The sequence below is a fragment of the Macaca fascicularis genome, chromosome 8 (assembly GCF_037993035.2).
Source record: "Macaca fascicularis isolate 582-1 chromosome 8, T2T-MFA8v1.1".
Classification (NCBI taxonomy): Eukaryota; Metazoa; Chordata; class Mammalia; order Primates; family Cercopithecidae; genus Macaca; species Macaca fascicularis.
The window spans coordinates 77218249-77241833 of NC_088382.1; the positions used below are offsets into that span (position 1 = coordinate 77218249).

The window sequence follows — 23585 nt, forward strand, 5'->3', positions numbered from 1 at the left end:
AGGTATGAGATAATCTTTCTTCAATCTTCACAAAAAAACAGGCAAATGACTCCTCTTAAAAAAAAAAAAAAAAAAAAAAAAAAAAGCAAGTGGACATTAAGGATTCAAGGAAAAAGTTCCATGGAGTACTTCCAGGGTCATTGGCCACTGAACTGAACGTTCTAGTTCTACCTGTACCTAGAGCAAAAAGTTTTATCTGAAGCAAAGTGAAATAATGGATTAGCATGAGTTTCCAGACTACCAAGGAAAGATTTGTACAAAATTACGTTTTTGAAAGTTTCCATCACAAGTGAGGGAAAGGGAGGAAGAAAATGAAAAAACATTGCTGTAAAATGTTTCAGTTTTGGGGGCATTTATCTGGAAAAAGCTAATCTTCAAAAGAACAACAGGAGATATTGTTCTACATGCTAGGCATTTTAAAATTGGAAATATTCTGTAGTAAATAAAGCATACTACGGGTTTTCTTTTAGAAAACAAACTAAAAATGGGGAATATGTGGTGATGTGTATAAACCATAAATTCTGAAGTCCCTTCCAAAAGTTTATAATGAGAATTGCCAATAAAACCTTTCATTTCATCCATAATGCAGTCTTTATTGTGGACCCAGAAAAATAAACTACACAACATTTTCAAATAGGGATAATAAAGGGAGTACGTTTTCTACAAGAAAATAAAACATTTGTATTCTTTTCCATCAAGGTTACCATTTCCTTAATGCCCATTAATATCTACTGTAACTTAAATGCCCACTAATATCTTATTGTAACTATGATCCAAAAAGCAAAATTATAGGTACTTCATCATCTAAATCACAGCATATCACAATATAATCTTATATTACTTTAGGAAAATGATTTTGGCAATAATTTTTTTTCTTTTTACCAATAAGAAAATACCTAAATGCTACAGAACTGAAATAGTAATCATCTGAAAAGGGAATAAAATGAATACCTTACCTATCTACAGCAACAACAACACTCTGAGAACTGGTTTCTCCAATGGATTCCTGAATACTTGCTATCTGTTTCCAGTCCACATTTCCTCCAACTACCACACATAAAAAAGAGTCATTTCAGTTTGAAAATAATTCAGTAGAAGAATACACTTAACAGTTCTAAAACATACTTCTGAAATCAACTATTTTCCTAATAAAAGAATGTTTCAGGTGAACAATTCTTTTGGCATCAGTGACACTTATCAAGGCCAAATGTGCAAATGAACTTTACTAAGTAGTATACAACACATGGTTACAAGTCACAAACTATGTTTGTAAAGATCACACAAAGTAGGGGCACTGTGAATTTATATCACAAAAGTATAGATGTTAGATATAATTTCCCTTAATGTTTAAAGAAATGCAGCACTAATCCCAGTTCCAGTGATACCTTCTAAGGATGATTCCAACTCCAAGTATTTAGACTTCCCTTGTCATTTAATCTCTAGTCCCCTATTTACAAAGGTTAGTTGAAAACTCTTTTTTTTTTTTTTGAGGCAGAGTCTCACTCTGTCGCCCAGGCTGGAGTGCAGTGGCGCGATCTCGGCTCACGGCAAGCTCCGCCTCCTGGGTTTACGCCATTCTCCTGCCTCAGCCTCTCGAGTAGCTGGGACTCCAGGCATCTGCCACCACGCCCGGCTAATTTTTTGTATTTTTAGTAGAGACGGGGTTTCACTGTGTTAGCCAGGATGGTCTCGATCTCTTGACCTCATGATCCGCCCGCCTCGGCCTCCCAAAATGCCAGGATTACAGGCGTGAGCCACTGCGCCTGGCCAGTTAGTTGAAAATTCTACCTGTATTTTCTAACACTCTTTTATTGAAAAGAATCATTTATCTTTTCCCTTGAAACTGGTTCCATGTGTTGGAGAGAACAACAATATTCCCAGTTTTCAAACTCTTAATTTTAGAATCACCTTTGGTATCCTCTTCCACTATCAATATTCAACTAGTCACTAAATTTTTCTTCTGATCTGTTTTTCATATCATCTCTTCATTTCCATTCCTACCTAGTTCTGGCCCTCATCATCTCAGTCCTAGATTACTGAAGCCATTTCCTCACTGATTTCCCCACCATTATTTCCCTCTTCAATCTCTCTTTCATCCCCCTGCGAGATTATTTCCTAAATCTTCTCCTTCATTTTGCTTACTGTTACTTACAAGGTAAAATATAAACTCTTTAGCCTAGCATTTAAAGCACTTCCCTTCAACTGTCTAGCCAAAATGTGCCATCCCTCAACTATCTAAAACTTACCTACCAAGACTCAATTTGGGTTCTCAACGAAAAGTTCCTCTCCATTGTTCTCATCTGCCTTTGAATTAAGCATTTACTTAGCTAAGTACTACTCAAATCAGAATTACTTTCATACAGTTTCATACAAATTATTTCAGGTGTGTTAATGTTGCCTTCATAACCAGATAAAAAGTTTCCTAAGGTTAGGAATCAAGTAATATACATTTTGTACTTTCCTACCTTACTCACAATTAAGTCCAAAGCAGGTGCTCTACAAACACCTGACCCGAGTGACCACTCAATAAATGCCCTTCTGAAGGCAAACATAACAGATGGTATCATTTAAACCTGCTGAACTCAAATTCTATCCTAGGAACTGAATGATGTGAAAAAGATGTAACCCCTGTCCTCGAGTTAATAATTTACACGAGGAGAGGAGATAGATATGTTTATAATTAACTTCAATGCAATTAATGATTACTTCATGGCTGAAATGAACTAATTACATAGAATAAAAGTTTGCTAAACAGAACTAATTTTGATAGGGACGAGAACGGGGTGTTAGCTCATAGAAAGGCTTCACATATGATGAAATATTAATTCAACCTGGACCTAGAAGGATAGCTATGTAGAAAAGGAAGGAGAAAGAAAAGCAATTGAGACAGAGGGGGCAGCTATATAAAGTAGTGGAAACATACAACTGTACATCACGTTTTCACATACTTGGTAGTATAGCCATAATGAAGGATTGGCAGACACTGGGAAGAAGGGAAAAGAACAGTAGTAGGAGATAAAGCTGAAAACACAGACTAGAAATAAGAATGTGAAGAGCCTTGACCCTTAGGTTTAATGTACTACTTTTGAAAACAGGGATTTATTAGATCTTTTAGAAGACTGATATGATCTAATCTATTTTCCAAAAGACAACACTGGTAATATCTGGAGAACATACTGAAATAGGAAAAAATATTGAAATCAGAGATAAATTAAAAGTCTACTCCTATAATACAAGTGAACAAGAATGAAAGCCTGAAGTGACACAGTATTGGGCTGGTAGGGAAATAGTTTCAAGGCAAACTCGACATGCACAGCATGTTACAGGAATTTTGAAAGAAAAACCTATGAGAAAAAAACAACGCCAATCATGAGGTAACTTCCTTTGTGTATCAACAGGATATCCTTTTCACAGAGGAAATACATATATTCTGTTGGGGGGGGTGGGAAAAAATACACACACACACACACACACACGTGTCAAAATGTCCTTTATATTTAAATATAAAAATTTAAAATCATTAATAAAAAATATTTAAAGGAATCAAAGAATACATAAAATGTCTAGGAATCCATAGAACCCATTTCACAAATATGTGAAATCTCTTAATAAGAGTTTCAGTTTTGTCAAATTTATTCAAAAGCACCCAAGAGAACAGGGATGTTAGCTCAAAGAAAGGTTTCACATCTGATGAAAAATTCATTCAATCTAGACGTAGAAGGATGGTTATGTAGAAAAGAAAGCAGAAAGAAAAGCAATTACAATAGAGAGGGCATATTTAGGTTAAATAAAATTTTTTAAAGTGTGTGTCATGAATACTCTCTGACCATTTATGTGACAAAGCCATTGAATTTTTAAATGTTAACATATCTCTTGAAAGACCCACATGCAGTCCAGGTGCCATGGCTCATGCCTGTAATCCTAGCATTTTGGGAGGCCAAGGTGGGAGGATCACCTGAGACCAGGAGTTTCAAACAGGCCTGGGCAACACACTGAAATAGGAAAAAAAGAAACCATAGTGAAAGCCTGGGACAAGCTTTTACTTTACTAACTTTAATAAAAAAAAAAAGTTGAGTCCAGGAGTTGACTGTGCCACTGCACTCCAGCCTCAACAACAGAGTGAGATCTTGTCTTTAAAAAAAATAGAAAAAAAAAAAGAATGCATATAATTCAAATTTAATAATTATCTACTATGTATTCTTAATAACTGAAAGCTTCATATTTCCAAAAAGTGAAAGTACAGACTTTTTTACTATCAGTCAGAAAGTATGATAAATATATACTCAACCCTATCAACTTGGTTACATGGAATACTTGGCAGAGATACCATTTATAAAAGAGGATATGGCCGGGCACAGTGGCTCACATCTGTAATGCCAGCACTTTGGGAGGCCAAGGCGGGCAGATCACATGAGGTCAGGCGTTAGAGACCAACCTGGTCAACATGGTGAAACCCTGTCTCTATTTAAAAAAATACAAAAATTAGCCAGGCATGGTGGCACATGCCTGTAATCCCAGCTACTCAAAAGGCTAAGGCAGGAGAATCACTTGAACCCAGGAAGCAGAGGTTGCAGTGAGATGAGATCGCGCCACCGCACTCCAGCCTGGGCGACAGAGTGAGACTCTGACTCAAAAAAATAAAAAGAGGATTAGTTTAAAACTATATACATATATATATGTCCACTGTACATGCAGACTAAACTGGCTTGACTGTACCACATCTTCTTCTAGCTTAAATTCTGATGACAACATTCTGCTCCAGAAAGCATCTGCTGTCTGACCTTGGGAGGCACAGGGGGACAAGGGTAGCCATTTGTCACATGGGTTGGCTGGTAACCAACGCGATGGCCCAACGGGAGGGCTCTGCCCAACAGGGGCCAAGTCAACAGCCTAGCTCCTTCTAGGATGTAGATTCAAAAATGGAGCGTGATGAGTCAGGAGTGAGTAGAGAATGGTGCAGACCAAAAAGAAAAGTACATAACAGAGAAAACCTAAATAAGGCATAAAATAAGTGTTACTGGTCTTGAGAGTGGCCTGGAAGGCTGAACTGTTTTTCATTTCTAGGCCTCAATGTGTGTATCTTTCTGCAAATTCCCTTTTTCTGAAGGGAGAAGACAGTTCATCTCATATCCTTGCAACCTAAGTAGCACAGTACATGAATTAACTTTAATTCATTTTCAAGTATACCAATAAATATTATCAGCAAGTATCATTATTTCTCATTTGACTAAAACTTCTAGAAGATATCCCACTGGTGTTTTATTTTTAGTGTAACCTAATTCTGTAGTTCTACTTGCCAAAACTCAGACCCAGCAATTAACACCTGTCATTATTTTGGCATTCCCACACTCTCTAGGCCTTTTCAAAGTTACTGAACCAATCAGTGCACATTTACTTCCTTGCCTGAAAATAGTTTTCATCTGTATCTCATGTTACCGCATGGAGTAATTACAGTTCTAATGTACAGAGTTGGGCTTCCAAGTTATGTAAGTCATTGTGCAGGTGCTCAGGTAGTTCTAAATCTTGCTGCTAGATCACCAAAGTATCAAGTCTACACCTGCACCTCCCAGACCTTACAATACTGAAGTATCTATGCTACCATGGAGGGATAGACTGCACTGCTAGCTGCTTCAGTTGATTACCACCGGGAATTAGTTTTCCCCAGTTCAACTTGAAGCCATAATGTGGTCCTGGTTTTTACTTCTTTTCCTATGGATCCTTTATAAAGTTTGAAATTCTTTTGGGGTTTCTAAGAATTTGTATTGCTAGCAGCAACAGAGGAATCACTAAAAGATAGAAGATTCCTGCTCTAAGTAATGAGTCCAGATTGGTTAGAGGTGTGGGTTGGGGAGGGATGGAGAGAGAATATCTAGAAACTTCTAATATATCAGCCATTATGCTAAGTCCATTAATATATATTCTTATTTAATCCTAACAATTCTGTGATTAGATATTACTCTTAGTTTGCAAAAGCAGAAATCGAATATCAGCGAACTAAAGTAACTTACATATAATAAGGAAAAAATACAGAAGAATTCAAACCCAGAAATACTTAAGGTCAAAGTCTAATAAGCTGTTTCTTCCCTGGTGGAAGTCCTTCCATTTATGACTAAAAAATGTATTGCTTTTCATTCTTCTCTGTCCATTTTTGCTAATGTTTTTTGTTCTACTGGGTTAAATGTGAAAGTTCCTGGTCATATTAAGCGCATGGAGAGCCACTGGGAGAGGCTTCAGACTGGCAGAAAAGTCTGGTTAAGCCTGCTCATTGCCTTAACAATTCTGAATGTGAATGCTTTCTCCAGCTGCCCCAACTATTACCTGATCCCAGCTTTCACACATTCAAGTTACCTGCTTATTCTTAAAAGCAGGTAATTTAAAAACCCTACGCACTGTATTCTTCTCCAACAACCAGGAAGAAGCCTGAAACTAAGGGTCATTTAATGTTGCAAACCAGACCAGGCAAAAAAGATTTAGTTCCTTAGTCATCTTACTTTTTCTCATAAGGTTAGACAAAAGGCATTTTATCTTCTCCCTCTAATTATATTTCATTACTACAATAAATTGACTTATAATGAGGAAGTTAAAAACAATTTTTGATACTTTGTAAAAATTCTCACCTAGCCCTAAACCCACAAATTCATCAGGAGCCTGATCTTTTGTTCCAGTAAGAGATCCTTCTCTGCCTCGCACTGTTCCAGAAATGTATCGAGGTTTCACTCCAGTTCCTATAAGCTGTGCCAGCTCCAACTGACTGATGCACTTCAGAATCTTAATTACAAAAAGGAAAAAAATGTTAAATTCCATGTTAAAAATATCTTCAAAAAGATTTATATATGCAGCTACAATTTAAACACAGACTACATTATAGATTATTTTAAAAAGCTAAATGTACTTATTCAAAATGTACTAATTTTCTCCCCAAACATTTAGGCATTTCACTGATGGACTATTTAGCATTAGCTCATCTTATAAACCAAATTGCAAAGCTGAAAATAAAGTGCTTATACCTCATGCCACGAATTTCCTAAATAATTTCCATCTGTATGAGCCACTGTGATAAGTGTTTTTATTGTGTCAATGTTCTTCTGTTTCATTTCAGTAATACCGGAACTCACTGTGAGTAAGGTAAATCTTGCCAGTGCCTGGACATATGCATCTCTCTCCAGCTATAAAAAAGAGAAAAGTATATTTACACAGTTGTAAATAAGAGCAGATTGATTAATTCCCCACCAACAAACTCTCTTTACTTGTTCAGTAAGTTTGTTTATTTATTTATTTATTTTTGAGGCAGAGTCTCGCCCTGTCACCCAGGCTGGAGTGCAATGGCGTGATCTCAGCTCACTGTGACCTCCGCCTCCCAGGTTCAAGTGATTCTTCTGCCTCAGCCTCCCGAGTAGCTGGGATTACAGGCGGCCACCACCATGCCAAGCTAATTTTCTGTATCTTTAGTAGAGGTGGGATTTCACTGTGTTGGCCAGGCTGGTCTCGAACTCCTGACCTCATGATCTGCCTGCCTCGACCTCCCAAAGTGCTGAGATTACAGGCATGAGCCACTGTGCCCAGCCCTCCTTTCTCTCTCTTTTGCCTATTAAACCTCCACTCCTAAACTCGTAAGTTCAGTAACTTGTAACTTCAGTAAGTTTTACTTGTCATGAATTACATATAATTTCACAAAAGTTTTTTTTATTTTCATTCATTTTAAGATGACACATGAAGCAGAAAAGACACATTTCTAAAATCCAAAGCCAGTGGTAGTGTCAAATCGAGACTTTTAGTGATAACCAATGAATTAATACAGTAAAAAAAATTCATTAAGCACTTTTGTTTTGAATACTATGTAGATGAGCAAAAACATAATTTATACATTTGCTCATTTTCTCCACAGCTACGCTATACTTTTTGCAAGCCATTAGCATTTATAATTAAATGTTGAATGCATTTTTCCTTTTTTAAAAGAAAAGTTCCTCAAAGCATATAAATTACTAGAAAGGACTTCTTTCATGAAAAGTATGTATTCAATATTTACATGTCTTAAAGATAACCTGCTCTTAGGCTTAAGTTATAAAATCATACAGAATATATACATCCTTGTATATAAACTGATTCAATAAAATATTTTATATGTTTAAACAAGATGTTCAAATTAACATAGGAATTCAAAGTCTTGAAAACTTTTTATATAATCTTCAATAAGACAAAAAACTGTAACCGAAGTTATAATGATAAACTTTAGACAGATCAGTATAGAACTACCCCTTCCATAACAGCCTCTCAGAAGCTTAAACATTAAGATTCATTTAAATTCCATCATAAACTTGAAATTAGTTGTTAATGTCACACATAAAACAATTATTGTAATTTAAACTATTGTAATGGCATAATTAATGTTCCAAACTGGCTACAAAGACAAAATTCTCTGTTACCTGAATGCTGAAAATGCATGCAATTCTGATTGCACATCTTATACCTTCCAGGCAAAGAGAGGCTACTTCAGTATCATCACAATCTTGTAGACCCACACTGAATGCAGCCAGAAAAGGTGTCCAAGCCAACTACAAAAATTAAAAATTGTATTTTAATTAAAGTTTATGATAACACATTAATACTTCTCAAAGCTTTTAGACAATATAAGTTCTTAAAAAAAGAAATGAAATTCTTAGCAGTTATCTAGAAAGCTTTCTTAAATAAAGGGGGAAAACTATATAATGTTGCCTGGGCTTGAATAAATGGGAGAACAAAATAATAAATTCAATAGAGGACCTTAGGCATATTTTAAGAACTGTACCTATAAATTATTCACATCAATTAAAAAATGGAAATAATCAATTTTCATAAAAATATTAGTTTTACCCGACTTCAGAACTCCTCTCCTTGTAAGCTTTGTCTCTTGCAATATTTCACATACTGTATTTCCAGTAAGATCCTGTTAATCATTTTCCTACTTGAAACAAACAACATTGTTCTCTTTTCTTTAAGCCCATTCCCTGAACATCATTTAGCCTAATTTTTAAAAAATAGTTAAATATTTTACATTGAGACCTAAGTGATATTTCTGGTTTTCAGTTGGACAATATTTAAAAAATAGTTCAATAAAATACTTCCTCATGATACACTGTGGAAGACAACAAATACTTATTGAAATTTTACCATCGAAACTTTGAATCCTGAATGAAGTTACAATATAAAGGAAAAAAGACACTACTTTTTGGCCACTGAAAATTCTAATAAAATACATAACTTTGAAATGTCTGATGTAAAAGTACTCAACTGCTTTTAAGTGGTCATCATAAAGAAAAACTATATAGCCATATAGCCATAAAGATGAAAAATGTTTCTATCAGTGTGCTATAGAAATTACAACCAAATTTCTAAAAGACCTATAAAGTATTTAGCATTACTAAGGAAAGCAATTACCCAGAGCTTTGTTTCTAAACTTCAGAAAGTTGAGAAGTAAACATTTATGATCTCTAAACAAAGAAACATAAGCCATAGAACCTAGGTTCTAGTCTCAGTTCTGCCACTTATTTAATCTCTCTGAACCTCACTTTTCTTCATCTATTATATTTGAACTGCCACTACAGAGAGAAGCTGTGAGAAACGTAAGTGCAGTACTTCTAAACTACAAAGTACTATATGACAGCAATAACTTACACATTTTGTGGAGAAACAGTGTATCTATTTGGAAACCTGTGTTATATTTTACACAAGAAGAGATACAAATGGTTCTTAAGGCAGTGAAAAAAAAATGTTTAACTCCTTTAGGAATCAAAGACAATGATTTCTCCTATCAAATTACAACTAAATAATATCCAGGCAGCAGTTAAACTGCACTCATAACTGTACAAACCTTTGTGGAACACAGTTTGGCAATACATTAAAAAGTTCTTAAAAATGGATAATATGCAGGAACAAGAGGGCCAAAAAGAAAGCTCCACCAATCATCCCCCATGCAGGAACACCAAATTTAACAACTATCTACACACACACACAGACACACACGCACGCGCGCGCACACACACACACACACCCCTTCTTAAGAACCAAGAAACAGGTGAGCACTCACAGTAGCTGGTTTTAACTTCGTTTCACTGAAAGGGACACCGAAGAGGGTAGGAAAGACAGTCTTAAATCACCAATGCCATCCCTCCCCCATCTCCCATCAGCGGCCCTGTGCTGCGGAGAGAAAATCTGTGTACTTGGGAGAGGGACAGTGCAGCAACTGTGAGACTTTACACTGAACTCAGTGCCATCCCATCACAGTAGAAAGCTGAACTGAGCTGATGTCCACCCACAGAGGAAGCATTCAGATGAGCCACAGCCAGAGAGGCATCACCCATCCTAGCAGTAGGAACCTGAGTTCCAGCAAGCCACACCAGCATGGACTAAAGTGTTCTGGGGCCCTAAATAAACTTGAAAATCAGTCTAGGCCACAAGGACTGCAACTCCTAGGCAAGGTCTAGCTGTGCTGGGCTTGGAGGCAGTGGACATGGGGGATACACAACCTACTCAGACACCAGCTAGGGTGGCTAAGGGAGTGCTGGCATCACCCCTCCCCGAAGCATAGCTTGTAGCTCCAGAACAGACTCCCTCCTTATACTTAAGGAAAGGAGAGGGAAAAATAAAGAGGACTTTGTCTTGCATCTCTAAAATCAGCTCAGCCACAGTAGGATAGGGCACCAGGCAGAGGTGTGAGGCCTCTTTTCCAGGCCCTAGCTCTGATTTCTAGATACATCCTAGGCCAGAAGGGAACCCACTGCCTTGAAGGGAAGGGCCTAGTCCTCAGAGGATCCATCAATTGCTGACTAAAGAGCCCCTGGGCCCTGAATAGCCAGAGTGATATCCAGGTAATACACTGTGGGACTGGGGTGAGACTCAGCGCATTCCCAGCTGTGGTGGCTATGGGGAGGGACTCCTTCTTCTTGCAGAGGACAAAGTAAAGGGGACTTTGGCTTGCACTTTAGGTACCAGCTTGGCCACAGAAGGGTAGAGCAACAAGTGGGCTCTTGGAGACCTTATTCCAGGCCTTGGCTCTGGGATGGCATTTCTGTACCTGTCCTGGGCCAGAGGGAAGACCACTGCCCTGAAGGGTGAGTCCCAGCCTGGCAGCATTCAAGACAAGCTCACGAGAGAGCCCTTGGCCCTTGTGAACATCAGCAGTAGCTTGGCAGTACTCCCCATGGGCCTGTGGTGGTGATGGCCACGGGCTAAGACTCCTCTGCCTGTGAAAAGGGGAGGGAAGAGTGGGAAGGACTGTGTCTTGTAGTTTGAGTGCCAGCTCAGCTGCAGTAGAATAGAACACCAGGTAGATTCCTAAGGTTTCTGACTCATGTCCCTGGTTCCAAGATAGTATCTCTGGACCTACCTGGAACCTGGGGGGTAATCCAGAGAATTCTTCTGAATGTTATTGAAGACCACTAAGGCGATACCTCTATGAGTCTGCAAGAACCACAGAGTCTGCAAGTAACCCACCGTTACTGGGCTTGGGATGTCCCCTAAAGCAGATATGGCATGGATCATAATACCCAAGTATATTAGTCCATTCTCAAGCTGCTAATGAAGACATACCCAAGACTGGGTAATTTATAAAGAAAAACAGGCTTAATGGACTCAGTTCCATGTGGCTGGGAAGCCTCACAATCATGGTGGAAGGCAAGGAGGAGCAAAGTCATGTCTTAGCAGCAGGCAAGAGAGAGCTTGTGTGGAGAACTCCTCTTTATAAAACCATCAGTTCTCATGAGACTCATTCACCATAACAAGAACAGCATGGGAAAAGACCTGCCCCCCAGATTCAATTACCTCCCACTGGGTCTCTCCCATGACACGTGGGAATTATGGGAGCTACAATCCAAGATGAGATATAGGTAAGGACACAGCCAAACCATATCATCAAGTCCTTTTGAATACCTGGAAAGCCTTCCCCAGAAGGATGGGTACAAACAAGCCCAGACTGAGAAGATTACAATAAATACCTAATTACTCAAAGCCCAGACATCAATGAACATCTGTAAGTATCAAGACCATCCAGGAAAACATGACCTCACCAAATGAACTAAATATCAGGGACCAATCCTAGAGAAAGAGATACATGTGACCTTTCTGACAGAGAATTCAAAAGAGCTGCTTTGAGGAAACTCAAATAAATTCAAGGTAACACAGAAGAAATTCAGAATTCCATCAGATAAATTTTTTAAAGGATTAAAATAATAAAAAAGAATCAAACAAAATTCCACAGTCGAAAAATGCGGGCCAGGCACAGTGGTTCACGCTTGTAATTCCAGCACTTTGGGAGGCCGAGGTGGGCGGATCACCTGAGATCAGGAGTTTGAGACCAGCCTGGCCAACATGACAAAACCCTGTGTCTACTAAAAATACAAAAATTAGCCAGACATGGTGGCAGGTGCCTGTAATCCCAGCTACTCAGGAGGCTGAGGCAGGCAGAACTGCTTGAACCTGGGAGGTGGAGGTTGCAGTGAGCTGAGATCATGCCACTGCACTCCAGCCTGGGTGACAAAGTGAGACTCCATCTCACAAAAAAAGAAAGAAAGAAAAGGAAAGATAAAAAGCAATATCTTTTTTTTTTTTTTTTTTTTTTTGAGGATCTCACTCTGTCACTCAGGCTGGAGTGCAGTGGCATCACAGCTCACTGCAACCTCCACCTCCCAGGCTCAAGCAATCCTCCCACCTCAGCTTTCCTAGTAGCTGGAACCACAGGCACAAGCCACACTACACCTGGCTAATTTTTGTAGTGACGGGGCTTCGCCATGTTGCCTTGACTGGTCTCAAACTCCTGGATTCAAGCGATCTGCCCACTTCAGCCTCCCAAAATTTTGGGATTACAGGCATAAACTACAGTGCCCAGCCCCATCAGAGTCTCTTAATAGCAGAACTGATCAAGCAGAATAAAGAATTCGTAAGCGTGAAGACAGGCTATCTGAAAAAAATACAGTCAGAGGAGGCAAAAGAAAAAAGAATGAAGCACACCTATAAAATCTGGAAAATAGCTTTAAAAGGCCAATTCTAAAAGTTATTGGTCTTCAAAGAGGCAGAGAAAGAGATAGAGGTAGAAAGTTTATTCAAAGGGATAACAACAGAGAACTCCCCAAACCTACAGAAAAATAACAGTATCCAGTACAAGAAGGTTATAGAACATCAAACAAATGTAACCCAAAGAAAACTACCTCAAGGCCTTTTAATAATTAAACTCACAAAGGTCAAACATAAACGACCCTAAAAGCAAGAAGAGAAAAGAAACAAATAACATACAACAAAGTTCCAATATGTCTGGCAGGAGACTATTCAGTGGAAACCACAAAGGCCAGGGTACAGTGGTATGACATATTTAAAGTGCTTATGGAAAAAAAACTTCTACCTGAAAATAGTACATATCTGGTGAAACTATCCTTTAAACATGAAAGAGCAGTAATTTCCCAAATGAAAGCTGAGGGATTTCAATACCAGACATGTTCTGCATGAAATACTAAAGGGAGTACTTCAATCAGAAAAAGGACATTAATGAGTAAGAAGAAATCATCTAAAAGTACAAAACTCACTGGTTATAGAAAGTACACAGAAAAAAATAGTATTATAACACTCTGTAACTGTGACATGTAAAATACTCTTAAGTAGTAAGACAGAAAGATGACCCACAGCTTTTCAAGACACAGGCAGTACAATAAGGTATAAACAAAAACAACAAAAGGTTAAAAAGCGGGGGAACAAATTAAAGTGTAGAGTTATTGGTTTTATTTTCACTTGTTTATTTGTTTATGCGAGCAGTGTTATCAGCTTAAAATAATGGGTTGTAAGATAGTACTTGCAAGCCTCATAGTAACCTCAAACCAAAAAAACCTATAATGAATAAACAAAAAATAAAAAGTAAGAAATTAAATCAAACCATCACAGAAAATAACCTTCACTAAAAGGAAGATAGGAAAGAAGGAAAGAAAGAAGAAAAGACCACAAAACAACCAGAAAATAACAAAATGGGAGGAGTAAGTCTTTACCAAATAGTCATGCTGAATATAAATAGGCTAAACTCTCCAATAAAAAGATATATAGTGGCTGAATGAATAAAAACACAAGCCTCAATGATCTGTTGTGTACAAGAGACACACTTCACCTACAATGATACATACAGACAGAAAATAAAGGGATGGAAAGATATTCCATGCAAATGGAAAGCAAAAAAGAGCAGGAGTAGCTATACTTACCATCAGACAAAATATATTTCAAGACAAAAACTAGGAAGAAAGAAAGCCAATATGTAATGATAAAGAGGTCAATTCAGCAAGAGGATATGCCATTGTGTGAGGGTGTGTGTATGTGTCTGCATATATACAGATGCACACCCAGCACTGGAGCACCCAAATATATAAAGCAAATTATTAGAGCTAAAGACAGAGACAGACCCAATACAATAACAGCTGGAGACTTCAACACCTCATTTTCCATATCGGACAAATTTCCAGCAGAAGATCAACAAAGAAACATCAGATTTAATCTGCACTACAGAACAAATGGACCTAATAGATATTTACAGAATATTTCATCCAACAGCAGTAGCATACACATTCTTTTCCTCAGCACATGGATCATTCTAGAGGACAGACCATATGTTAAGACTCAAAACAAATCTGAAAACATTTTTAAAAACTGAAACAATATGAAGCCTCTTCTCTGCTACAATGGAATAAAACTAGAAATCAATAACAAGAATAATTTTAGAAACAATACAAACACATGAAAATTAAAGAATATGCTCCTGAATGACCAGTGGGTCAATGAAGAAATTAAGAAGAAAACTGAAAAATTTCTTGAAGCAAATGATAATGAAGATACAACATACCCAAACCTATGGAATATAGTGAAAGTAGTACTAAGAGCGAATTTTATAGCTATTAGTGCCTACATCAAAAAAGAAGAAAAACTCCAAATAAACAACCTAATGATGCATCTTAAAGAACTAGAAAAGCAAGAGCAAATCAAACCCAAAATTAGTAGAAGAAAATAAAGATCAGAGCACAAATGAATGAAATTGAAATTTTGAAAATACAAAACATCAACAAAACAAAAAGTTGGTTTTCTGAAATGATAGACAAACTTGACAAACCTTAACCAAGACTAAGAAAAAAAAGACCGAAGACACAAGTAAATAAAATTAGAGATGAAAAAGGAGACATTACAACTGATACCACAGAAATTCAAAGGATTCTCTTAGTGGTTACTCTGAGCAACTAAATGCCGGTAAACTGGAAAATCTAAAGGAAATGGATAAATTCCTAGACACACAGAATCTACCAAGATTGAACCAAGAAGAAATTCAAAACCTGAACAGACCTATAACAAGCAATGAGATCAAAGCCATAATAAAAAGTCTCCCAGCAATGGAAAGCGTGGGATCTGATGGCTTCACTGCTAAATTCTACCAAACATTTAAAGAACTAATACCAATCCTATTCAAACTATTCTGAAAACAGAGGAGGAGGGAGTATTTCCAAACTCATTCTACAAGGCCAGTATTATCCTGATACCACAACCAGGCAAAGACACATTAAAAAAAAAAAAAATTGCAGGCCAATATCACTGATGAACATGGATGCAAAAATCCTCAACAAAATACTAGCAAACCAAATTCAACAACACATTTAAAAGATTATTAATCATGACCAAGTGAGATTTATCCCAGGGATGCAAGGATGGTTCAACATACACAAATTAATCAATGTGATACATCGTATCAACAGAATGAAAGACAATACCATATGATCATTTCAACTGATGCTCGAAAAGCATTTAAAAAAATTCAACATCCCTTCACGATAAAAACTCTCAAAAAGGTAGGTATAGAAGGAATATTCCTCAACATAATGAAAGCCATATACAACAGACCACAGCTAGTATGGTACTGAAAAGGGAAAAACAGGAAGCCTTTCCTCTAACATCTGAAACATAATAAGGATGCCTACTTTCACCACTGTTATTCAACAAAGTACTGGAAGAACTAGCTGGAGCAATCAGAAAAGAGAAAGAAATAGAAGACATCCAAAGTGGAAAGGAAGAAGTCAAATTACCTATTTGCAGGTGATATGATCTTATATTCAGAAAAGCCTGAACACTCTACAAAAAAACTATTAGAACTGATAAATTCAGTAAAGCTGCAGGATACAAAAAACAACATACAAAATTCAGTAGCATTTCTATTTGACAACAGTGAACAATCTAAGAAAGAAATTTTAAAAATTAACCAAAGAAGTGAAAGATCTCTACAATGAAAACTATAGAACAGTGATGAAAGAAACTGAAGAGGACACCAGAAAAATTGAAAGATATTTTGTTTATGGATTAGAAGAATCAGTATTGCTAAAATGTCCATATTACCCAAAGCAATCTATAGAATACCATGCCATTCTTAATAGGAATAGAAAAAAAAAAAATTCTACAATTTATATGGAATCAAAAAAGACCCGAACAGCCAAAGCTATCCTGAACAAAAAGAACAAAACTGGAAGAAATCACATTACCTGCCTTCAAGTTATACTACAGAGCTCTATAGTAGCCAAAATGGCATAGCACTGGCATAAAAAGAGATATGTAGATCACTGGAACAGAATAGAGAACCCAAAAATAAATCCATACATCTACTGAATTCATTTTTTACAAAGGTGCCAAGAACATACATTGGGAGAAAGGACAGTCTCTTCAATGAACAGTGCTGGGAAAACTGGATATCCATATACAAAAGAATCAAACTCCTTTATCCTTTATCTTGCCATATACAAAAATCAGATTAAAATGGATTAAAAACTTACATCTAAGACCTCAAACTATGAGACTACCGTAAGAAAACACTGGGGATACTCTCTAGGACATTCATCTGGCAAAGATTTCTTGAGGAATACCCCACAAGCACAGGCAACCAAAGTAAAAATGGACAAATGGACATATCAAGTTAAAAAGCTTCTGCAAAGCAAAGGAAACAATCAACAAAGTGAAGAGACATCTCACAGAATAGTGGTTCTCACTGTGCAGTTTGGAGAAGGTGCAATACTCTCCAGCGCCACCACTACCATTACTATAAATAATGTTTGTAAAATTCACACGTAGTAAACAATTTAGGACAGTCATGCCTGCTTACAGATGTTATTTGTCTGTTAAAACTAGTCTACAGATTGTTTCATGAATGCTTTGTCAAATTATGATAAAGTGCAATAATGTTTGAAGACTATAAGTGACACTGTATCTTGTTTCTAACAAGATAAACTTTGTTTTTGTCCTTGCTTTATCTCAAAAAAAGTGTATATCCCTTAATATTATACATTGCATTCCAGGAATATATCATTCATTCCTTCCACCCAGCCAATGTTTATTCATTGAGTTCTTAACACAAGCCAGGAACTATGATCGATGTTGGGAAAAATGAACAGATGTAGTTCCTTACCCCATAAATGTATATAAATAATGTATATACAGACAGTTACTAACTTACAATGGTTCAATTTACCATTTTTTGACTTTACAATATATTCATACAACTATTGTTTTTCATTTTCAGTATAGCATTCAATAAATTACATGAGATATTCAGTACTGTAGCATAAAACAGGCTTTGTGTTAGATGATTTTGCCCACCTGCAGGCTAAGGTAATTATCCTGGGCATGTTTAAGGCAGGCAAGGCTAAGCTATAACGTTCTGTAAGTTAGGTGTATTAAATACATTTTCCACTTAAACAATGGGTTTATTGAGACATAATCCCATTGTAAGTTGAGGAGCACACAAATCTGTACACAGACATACATACAGATAGACAGACATACAGACAGACAGACAGATGGATAGATAAATCTATAGATATATTGAAGGAAAGGCATAGAATATTATGAATTAGGGACCTAGTTTAGATTAAAGGGGACAGTGCAGAACTCTCAGAGAGGGTGATATTTATTTATTTTTATTTTTGAAACAGAGTCTCATTCTGTCACCCAGGCTGGAGTGCAGTGGCCTGACCTTGGCTCACTACAACCTCCATCTCCCAGGTTCAAGCAATTCTCCTGTCTCAGCTCTCAAGTACCTGGGACTACAGGTGCACGCCACCAAGCCCGGCTAATTTTTGTACTTTTAGTAGAGATGGGGTTTCACCATGTTGGTCAGTCTGGTCTTGAACTCCTGACCTGAAGCAATCCACCCACCTCAGCCTCCCAAAGTGCTGGGAATACAGGCGTGAGCCACCGTGCCTGGCTGAGAGGGTAATATTTAAACTGGAAACTATTCAGGCAAAGAAGGAAAGAACATTCTAGACAAAGGATATACCTCATATGAATGCCCTGAAGAGAAAATAACTTAAGATGTTCTAGAAACCAAAAAATGCTGGTGTGACTGCGGCAGTGTAAGAGACAGAAGAGATCTAGTGATGAAATTGGAGAGGCAGGTGGAGCTAGATCACAGAAAGTCTACAGACACCAACGGTGTGTCAGGTTTCATGGTATCATGCAAAGCCAATAAAAAGCTTTAAGTAAGAAACTGGCATTTCATTTGGTATTTTAAAAAGATCACTCTGGTCTCTATAAATGGGTAAGAGGAGTGAAAAAGTAGAAATGAAGATGCCTGTTAGGAGAATGCCACAGTAAGCAGAGGGAGAAATGAGGGTGTCTGGAGTAGCACTGTGGTAGCAGAAATGGCACTGAGGGAAAAGATTGTTAATTCTAGTTTGGAGGATGTTTAAATAAACTACAACAAATCCAGAGAACAGATCATAAAAGCTCACTCTCATCTCATGATTCTTCATCAACGTTTAGAAACAGTGTATCACATGGACCTTGAAGAAGAGGTAGAAGTACTTACAAAATTTTGGAGCTAAAAGGAAGCACAAGAATCCCGTAGTCATCTTTTACTACCCACATATACGTGTAGTTAGAATCAGAGTAAGCATCAGATTATGATCTTTAGCCTCCATAGATTATCCTGCCATATGATCTCATGAACAGGAATATACTTTACCAACTTTCTCTTTTCAAACTTAACTAGACACCACTCCACTTTGCTACAACTCTTGTAATGCACTGCTTACTCATTCTGGAATTTGGAGAAAGGATGGAGAATGAAGAAGGAATGGGAAATCAAATTTTAAAGAGTAAGTATCATTCTCACTAAATCAACCCACAAACAAGTAATATTCTCTTCTGTTCCTTACCCTACTTTCCGGGCCCCAGGCATACTCAGAAGCCTGATATAAAAGCACTTGAAGAAAACAAGAGCCTCATGATCATTTGAAATGTGAGTTAACTCCAAAGATTTAAGCATGACTAATTTAGAGAAAATCGGGCCAAGGATTAACGATCATTCTCCAAAACTTTTCTATTCTTAATTCCCAGGATTACACAACTATTAATTATAGTGAGTAACTCTTCTTGTTCTAAGTAATAGAAAATTTGTATCTACTATGTCCTAAATAACATGTTATATGAATTTCACCTCAATAGGTCTACACTAATGTGTTATATCACTGTATCCCTTCCTTAACTTAAAAATATTATAAATGTACGGTTATATATAACCGTACACTGCAATCAGATGTTACTTGAAAATTCTAACCTTAAACATGGGCCTCACATGCTCCAAATGTGTTGCACTTGTAAAAGGTGCCTGAACATGGCTCACGGCCTCCATGAGTGCTTTAGCTGTCTTGGCCATCTGCTCCATTTCTAAGTTATACAGAAGTCTTCTTTGTTTTTCACTGGCTACATCTGAAACAATAAACACTATCAGCATTTAAAATATAAAACATTTAAGAATTCTATTTTGATGTTTTACTATCAAATAATAAACACCACCAACACTAATTAAAAATAATCCTAAGAAGCAAGACACAAAAGATCCCATATTGTATGATTCCACCTATATGAAAAATCCAGAATAGGTAAAATCCACGGAAATAGAAAGTAGACTGGTATTTTCCAGGGGCTGGGGGAGAGGGAATAAGGAGTAATTGCTTGATGGGTTTGGAGTTTCATTTTGGGATAATGAAATATTTTGGAATTAGAGGTGGTAGTCGCACAACACTGTGAATGTACTAAATGCCGCTGAATTATTCATTTTTAAATGGCTAATTTTATGTTATATGAATTTTGCCTCAAAAAATAAATACCTAGACTGGGAGTCAGGAATAAGTGGAAAACCTATGAAAAGGGAAACGAGTAGGTACAACTGTCACAATAAAATTATTAGGGAAACAACCCAAACATGGAACTGGAGAAGAGTAGAGAGGTAAAATGCAATGGTATCTGGCCGGGTGTGGTGGCTCATGCCTGTAATCCCAGCACTCTGGGAAGCCGAGGCAGGCGGATCACCTGAGGTCAGGAGTTCAAGACCAGCCTGACCAACACGGAGAAACCTGGTCTCTACTAAAAATACAAAAAAATTAGCCAGGTGTGGTGGCACACGCCTGCAATCCCAGCTACTTGGGAGGCTGAGACAGGAGAATTGCATGAACCCAGGAGATGGAGGTTGTGGTGAGCCGAGATCGCGCTGAGCCCTGATCATGCCATTGCACTCCAGCCTGGGCAACAAGAGCAACACTCCGTCTCAAAAAAAAAAAAAAAAAAAAAGAGGCAATGGCATCTTTGTACCACACAGGTTTGAATGACAGCTCCTGAGTTAACAAGAAAACAACTGGCCATAACTTAACTCCAGGGTAATTTTGGTGTTTTCAGCACACCACCATCTCCTTCCCATTTCCAGCTTCTCTTATTTCCTACCACCATATATAAAATAGGACAGAAAAAGAGGGATATGAAGATGATACAATATATAATATTCTTTTCTCCTGCCATTTGGATTTTACTACTGTACTTTGTTTAAACTTGAGATTTTAGTTCCAAGTGGAAGTGCTCAGAAATGCAAGAATCCTCTTTCTATATTACTGTTATATTCTTGAGCCATTACCCTCATCTCATTCCTGTAGTCAGATTTCAGCTCAAACTTAATTACCACTGTCCACAGGTACAGAGTGTCTAGAAGGGGGCTGGGTTCACAGGTGCCTCCTGGTGCTAGTTAGATCTAGGGACTCTATAGTGATATAACTTGTGGTCTGTTTGAGGTAGCAATTTCTAACTCTATGAGCTCTCACCTGATCCTAAGTCTCCCCACCTCTTCCAATCATCCCTACTTTCAGCTTCTGTTTATGTGTAATAAAAGATGAACAAATGGAAATATATCGCTTGAAGATGACGAAGAAGAAGAAAAAATGACAAGGGTCTTGAAGCCTGACTATTGAGTCTAACTACTCTTTATGACCTCCAAATCCTTGCTGAGGTTAACTACTAAATGGATCCGCGTATATTAAATGCACACTGACACATGCATATAATGTATTCCATTTTCCACTAATCACTGGTCAGTGTTATCTTTCTTCAGAATGTAGGGAAAAAAATACAATCACATCACCAAACTCTATTATAATATTTCTCATCAAAACATGGTTCTTAACAGTATTTCTAAGGTTACTTTATTCTAAATAAAGTGAAAAACTCTCTTTTAAATTATAAAGTTTTTTCTTTTTTAGAGACAAGAACCTCGCTATATTGCCTATGCTGGTCTCGAACTCCTGGGTTCAAATGATCCTTCTGCTTCAGCCTCCCTGAGTAGCTGGGGACTATAAATGCAAACCACCACACCTGACCATAAGTGAAAAACTCTTAGGAACCCATATTTTCCCCCTTGAACAATCAGAATTCAATTAATTTAAATACTTACTTTGTTTACTTGATTTTGTAGGGATTGTTAGTTCTTTTGTTTCTTTCATTGATATCTTTTTCCCAGCTATTTCATTATAGATGGCTGATAGATACTCTTCAGGAAGGTCTTTACTGTCATTGATACCTCTATTCATCTTAATGTACTGTTCCTTTGTCATTTTATTTTTCACCTAAATATGAAAAACCATTATAATTCCTAAAAATTAACATAAAGGTTACACTTGTATTTTAAGGATATGAATATTTACATAAGAGATTTTGTAAATACTTTTGAGGATAGAAACTGGAAAACATTCAACAAAATATAGATAAAAATGAAAAAAAAAATCACAGAAAACGAAGGCAATACAGAAAAGACCCATTCTGGCAGAAACTAATTCACGCTCTGAGGTGGACATGAGTAATGTGCAACCAGAAAGGAGGGAAGTTGAACAATGAAAATATTTGTTTTTGCCCAAGGTTTAAGAGCTCCTGCAATCTCTTAATAGGGCCATGACAATTATTGGAAACAACGGTATCGAAAACATTCAAATCTTAGTTTAGAAGAACATAAATGTGCTGTTAATGAATTTAAAGTTGACTTTATATACAATGGGTATAAGCATAACAATACTTGAGATTTATTTAAAACCAGATAACAATCTCTCTGACTGAGTCACTGTGGCAACTGAATTATGTCAGGTGATCTGTACAAAGTATCCTTGGAATGTTTTGTCCTGTGTACGAGTACCCTAAACAGAAATGCCTTTTGCACCTTGATAAAGCTGTGGAATACAAGTTTGGAGTCTGTAAGATGGTAGGCCTATTAACAAACTTGGGAACTAGCATAGCCAAAATGTTTACACTTTACCTCCAGAAACCTAGATAGAAAAAACCCAGAAGTCTTATGTGATGTTTCTGAAGAGACACTTATTTAATTAAATATATTTCTACATCTTATATGATGTCTCTGAAAAGATATTTATTTAATTAAGTATATTTCTACCACCTTCCACAAAGAACTTAAGGTAAACTCTTAAGATATGATTCCTGTAAATTTACATAAAAGTACACAGAAAAATAATCAAGCGAGTCATCAGAAGCTTGCAAAAATAACTATAGAGAGTGTGGTGTTATGTGCCTGTAGTCCCAGCTATTCAGGAGGCTGAGGAAGGAGGATGGCACAAGCCCAGGAATTCAAGTCCAACCTAGGCAACATAGCAAAACCCTGTCTCAAACAAAAAGCAAAAGTACAGAGGAACCAAAACTTTCAGAAAATGTAACTGGGATACATACACTTATTTACTTCAGATAATTCTGCAAACAGATTTTTCTAACATGTCAGAAAGGGAGGCAGGAGTGCTTTTCCTACAAAAATGTAAAAATATTACCATGAAAGTTTTCAAGCGTAACGTATCATTTAATGGGATAAAATGCTATCATCTTATAACTTCAAAAACTCATCTTGAGTCACGGCACAAAAAAAAAAAAATGAAAGAAAGAAGCTTTTTTAACTAAAGTTCAGGTGAATGCTTAAAAAACACACCAGGAATAACAAAATAAAAGACTACACACTGCTGCCAGTAAGAAGTAAAGGAAGATTAAAATCACTTGGAAATTTTAAGCATGGTAAAATGTTTTAGCATTATGTCAATCAGAAGCAAAGAAAAGTCTTTTTTTTTTTTTTTTTGAGACGGAGTCTCACTCTATGGCCCAGGCTGGAGTGCAGTGGCCGGATCTCAGCTCACTGCAAGCTCCGCCTCCCGGGTTCACGCCATTCTCCTGCCTCAGCCTCCCGAGTAGCCACCCGCCACCTCGCCTGGCTAGTGTTTTGTATTTTTTTTTAGTAGAGATGG

General features: G+C 37.2%; 1 protein-coding gene across 7 annotated transcripts in view; it reads right to left on the bottom strand.

The window, feature by feature from the left end:
- Nucleotides 1-23585, bottom strand: part of ARFGEF1 (ARF guanine nucleotide exchange factor 1) — a 145445-nt gene that overhangs the window by 34996 nt on the left and 86864 nt on the right. For all 7 annotated transcript variants that reach the window (XM_065519316.2, XM_065519315.2, XM_005563485.5 and 4 more), the window contains 6 exons: nucleotides 21749-21920; nucleotides 19589-19740; nucleotides 8424-8552; nucleotides 7008-7166; nucleotides 6618-6768; nucleotides 957-1047 (listed from right to left, as the gene is read on the bottom strand). In XM_065519316.2, the coding sequence (XP_065375388.1) occupies nucleotides 957-1047; nucleotides 6618-6768; nucleotides 7008-7166; nucleotides 8424-8552; nucleotides 19589-19740; nucleotides 21749-21920 (854 nt within the window). The remainder of the gene's footprint in view (nucleotides 1-956; nucleotides 1048-6617; nucleotides 6769-7007; nucleotides 7167-8423; nucleotides 8553-19588; nucleotides 19741-21748; nucleotides 21921-23585) is intronic.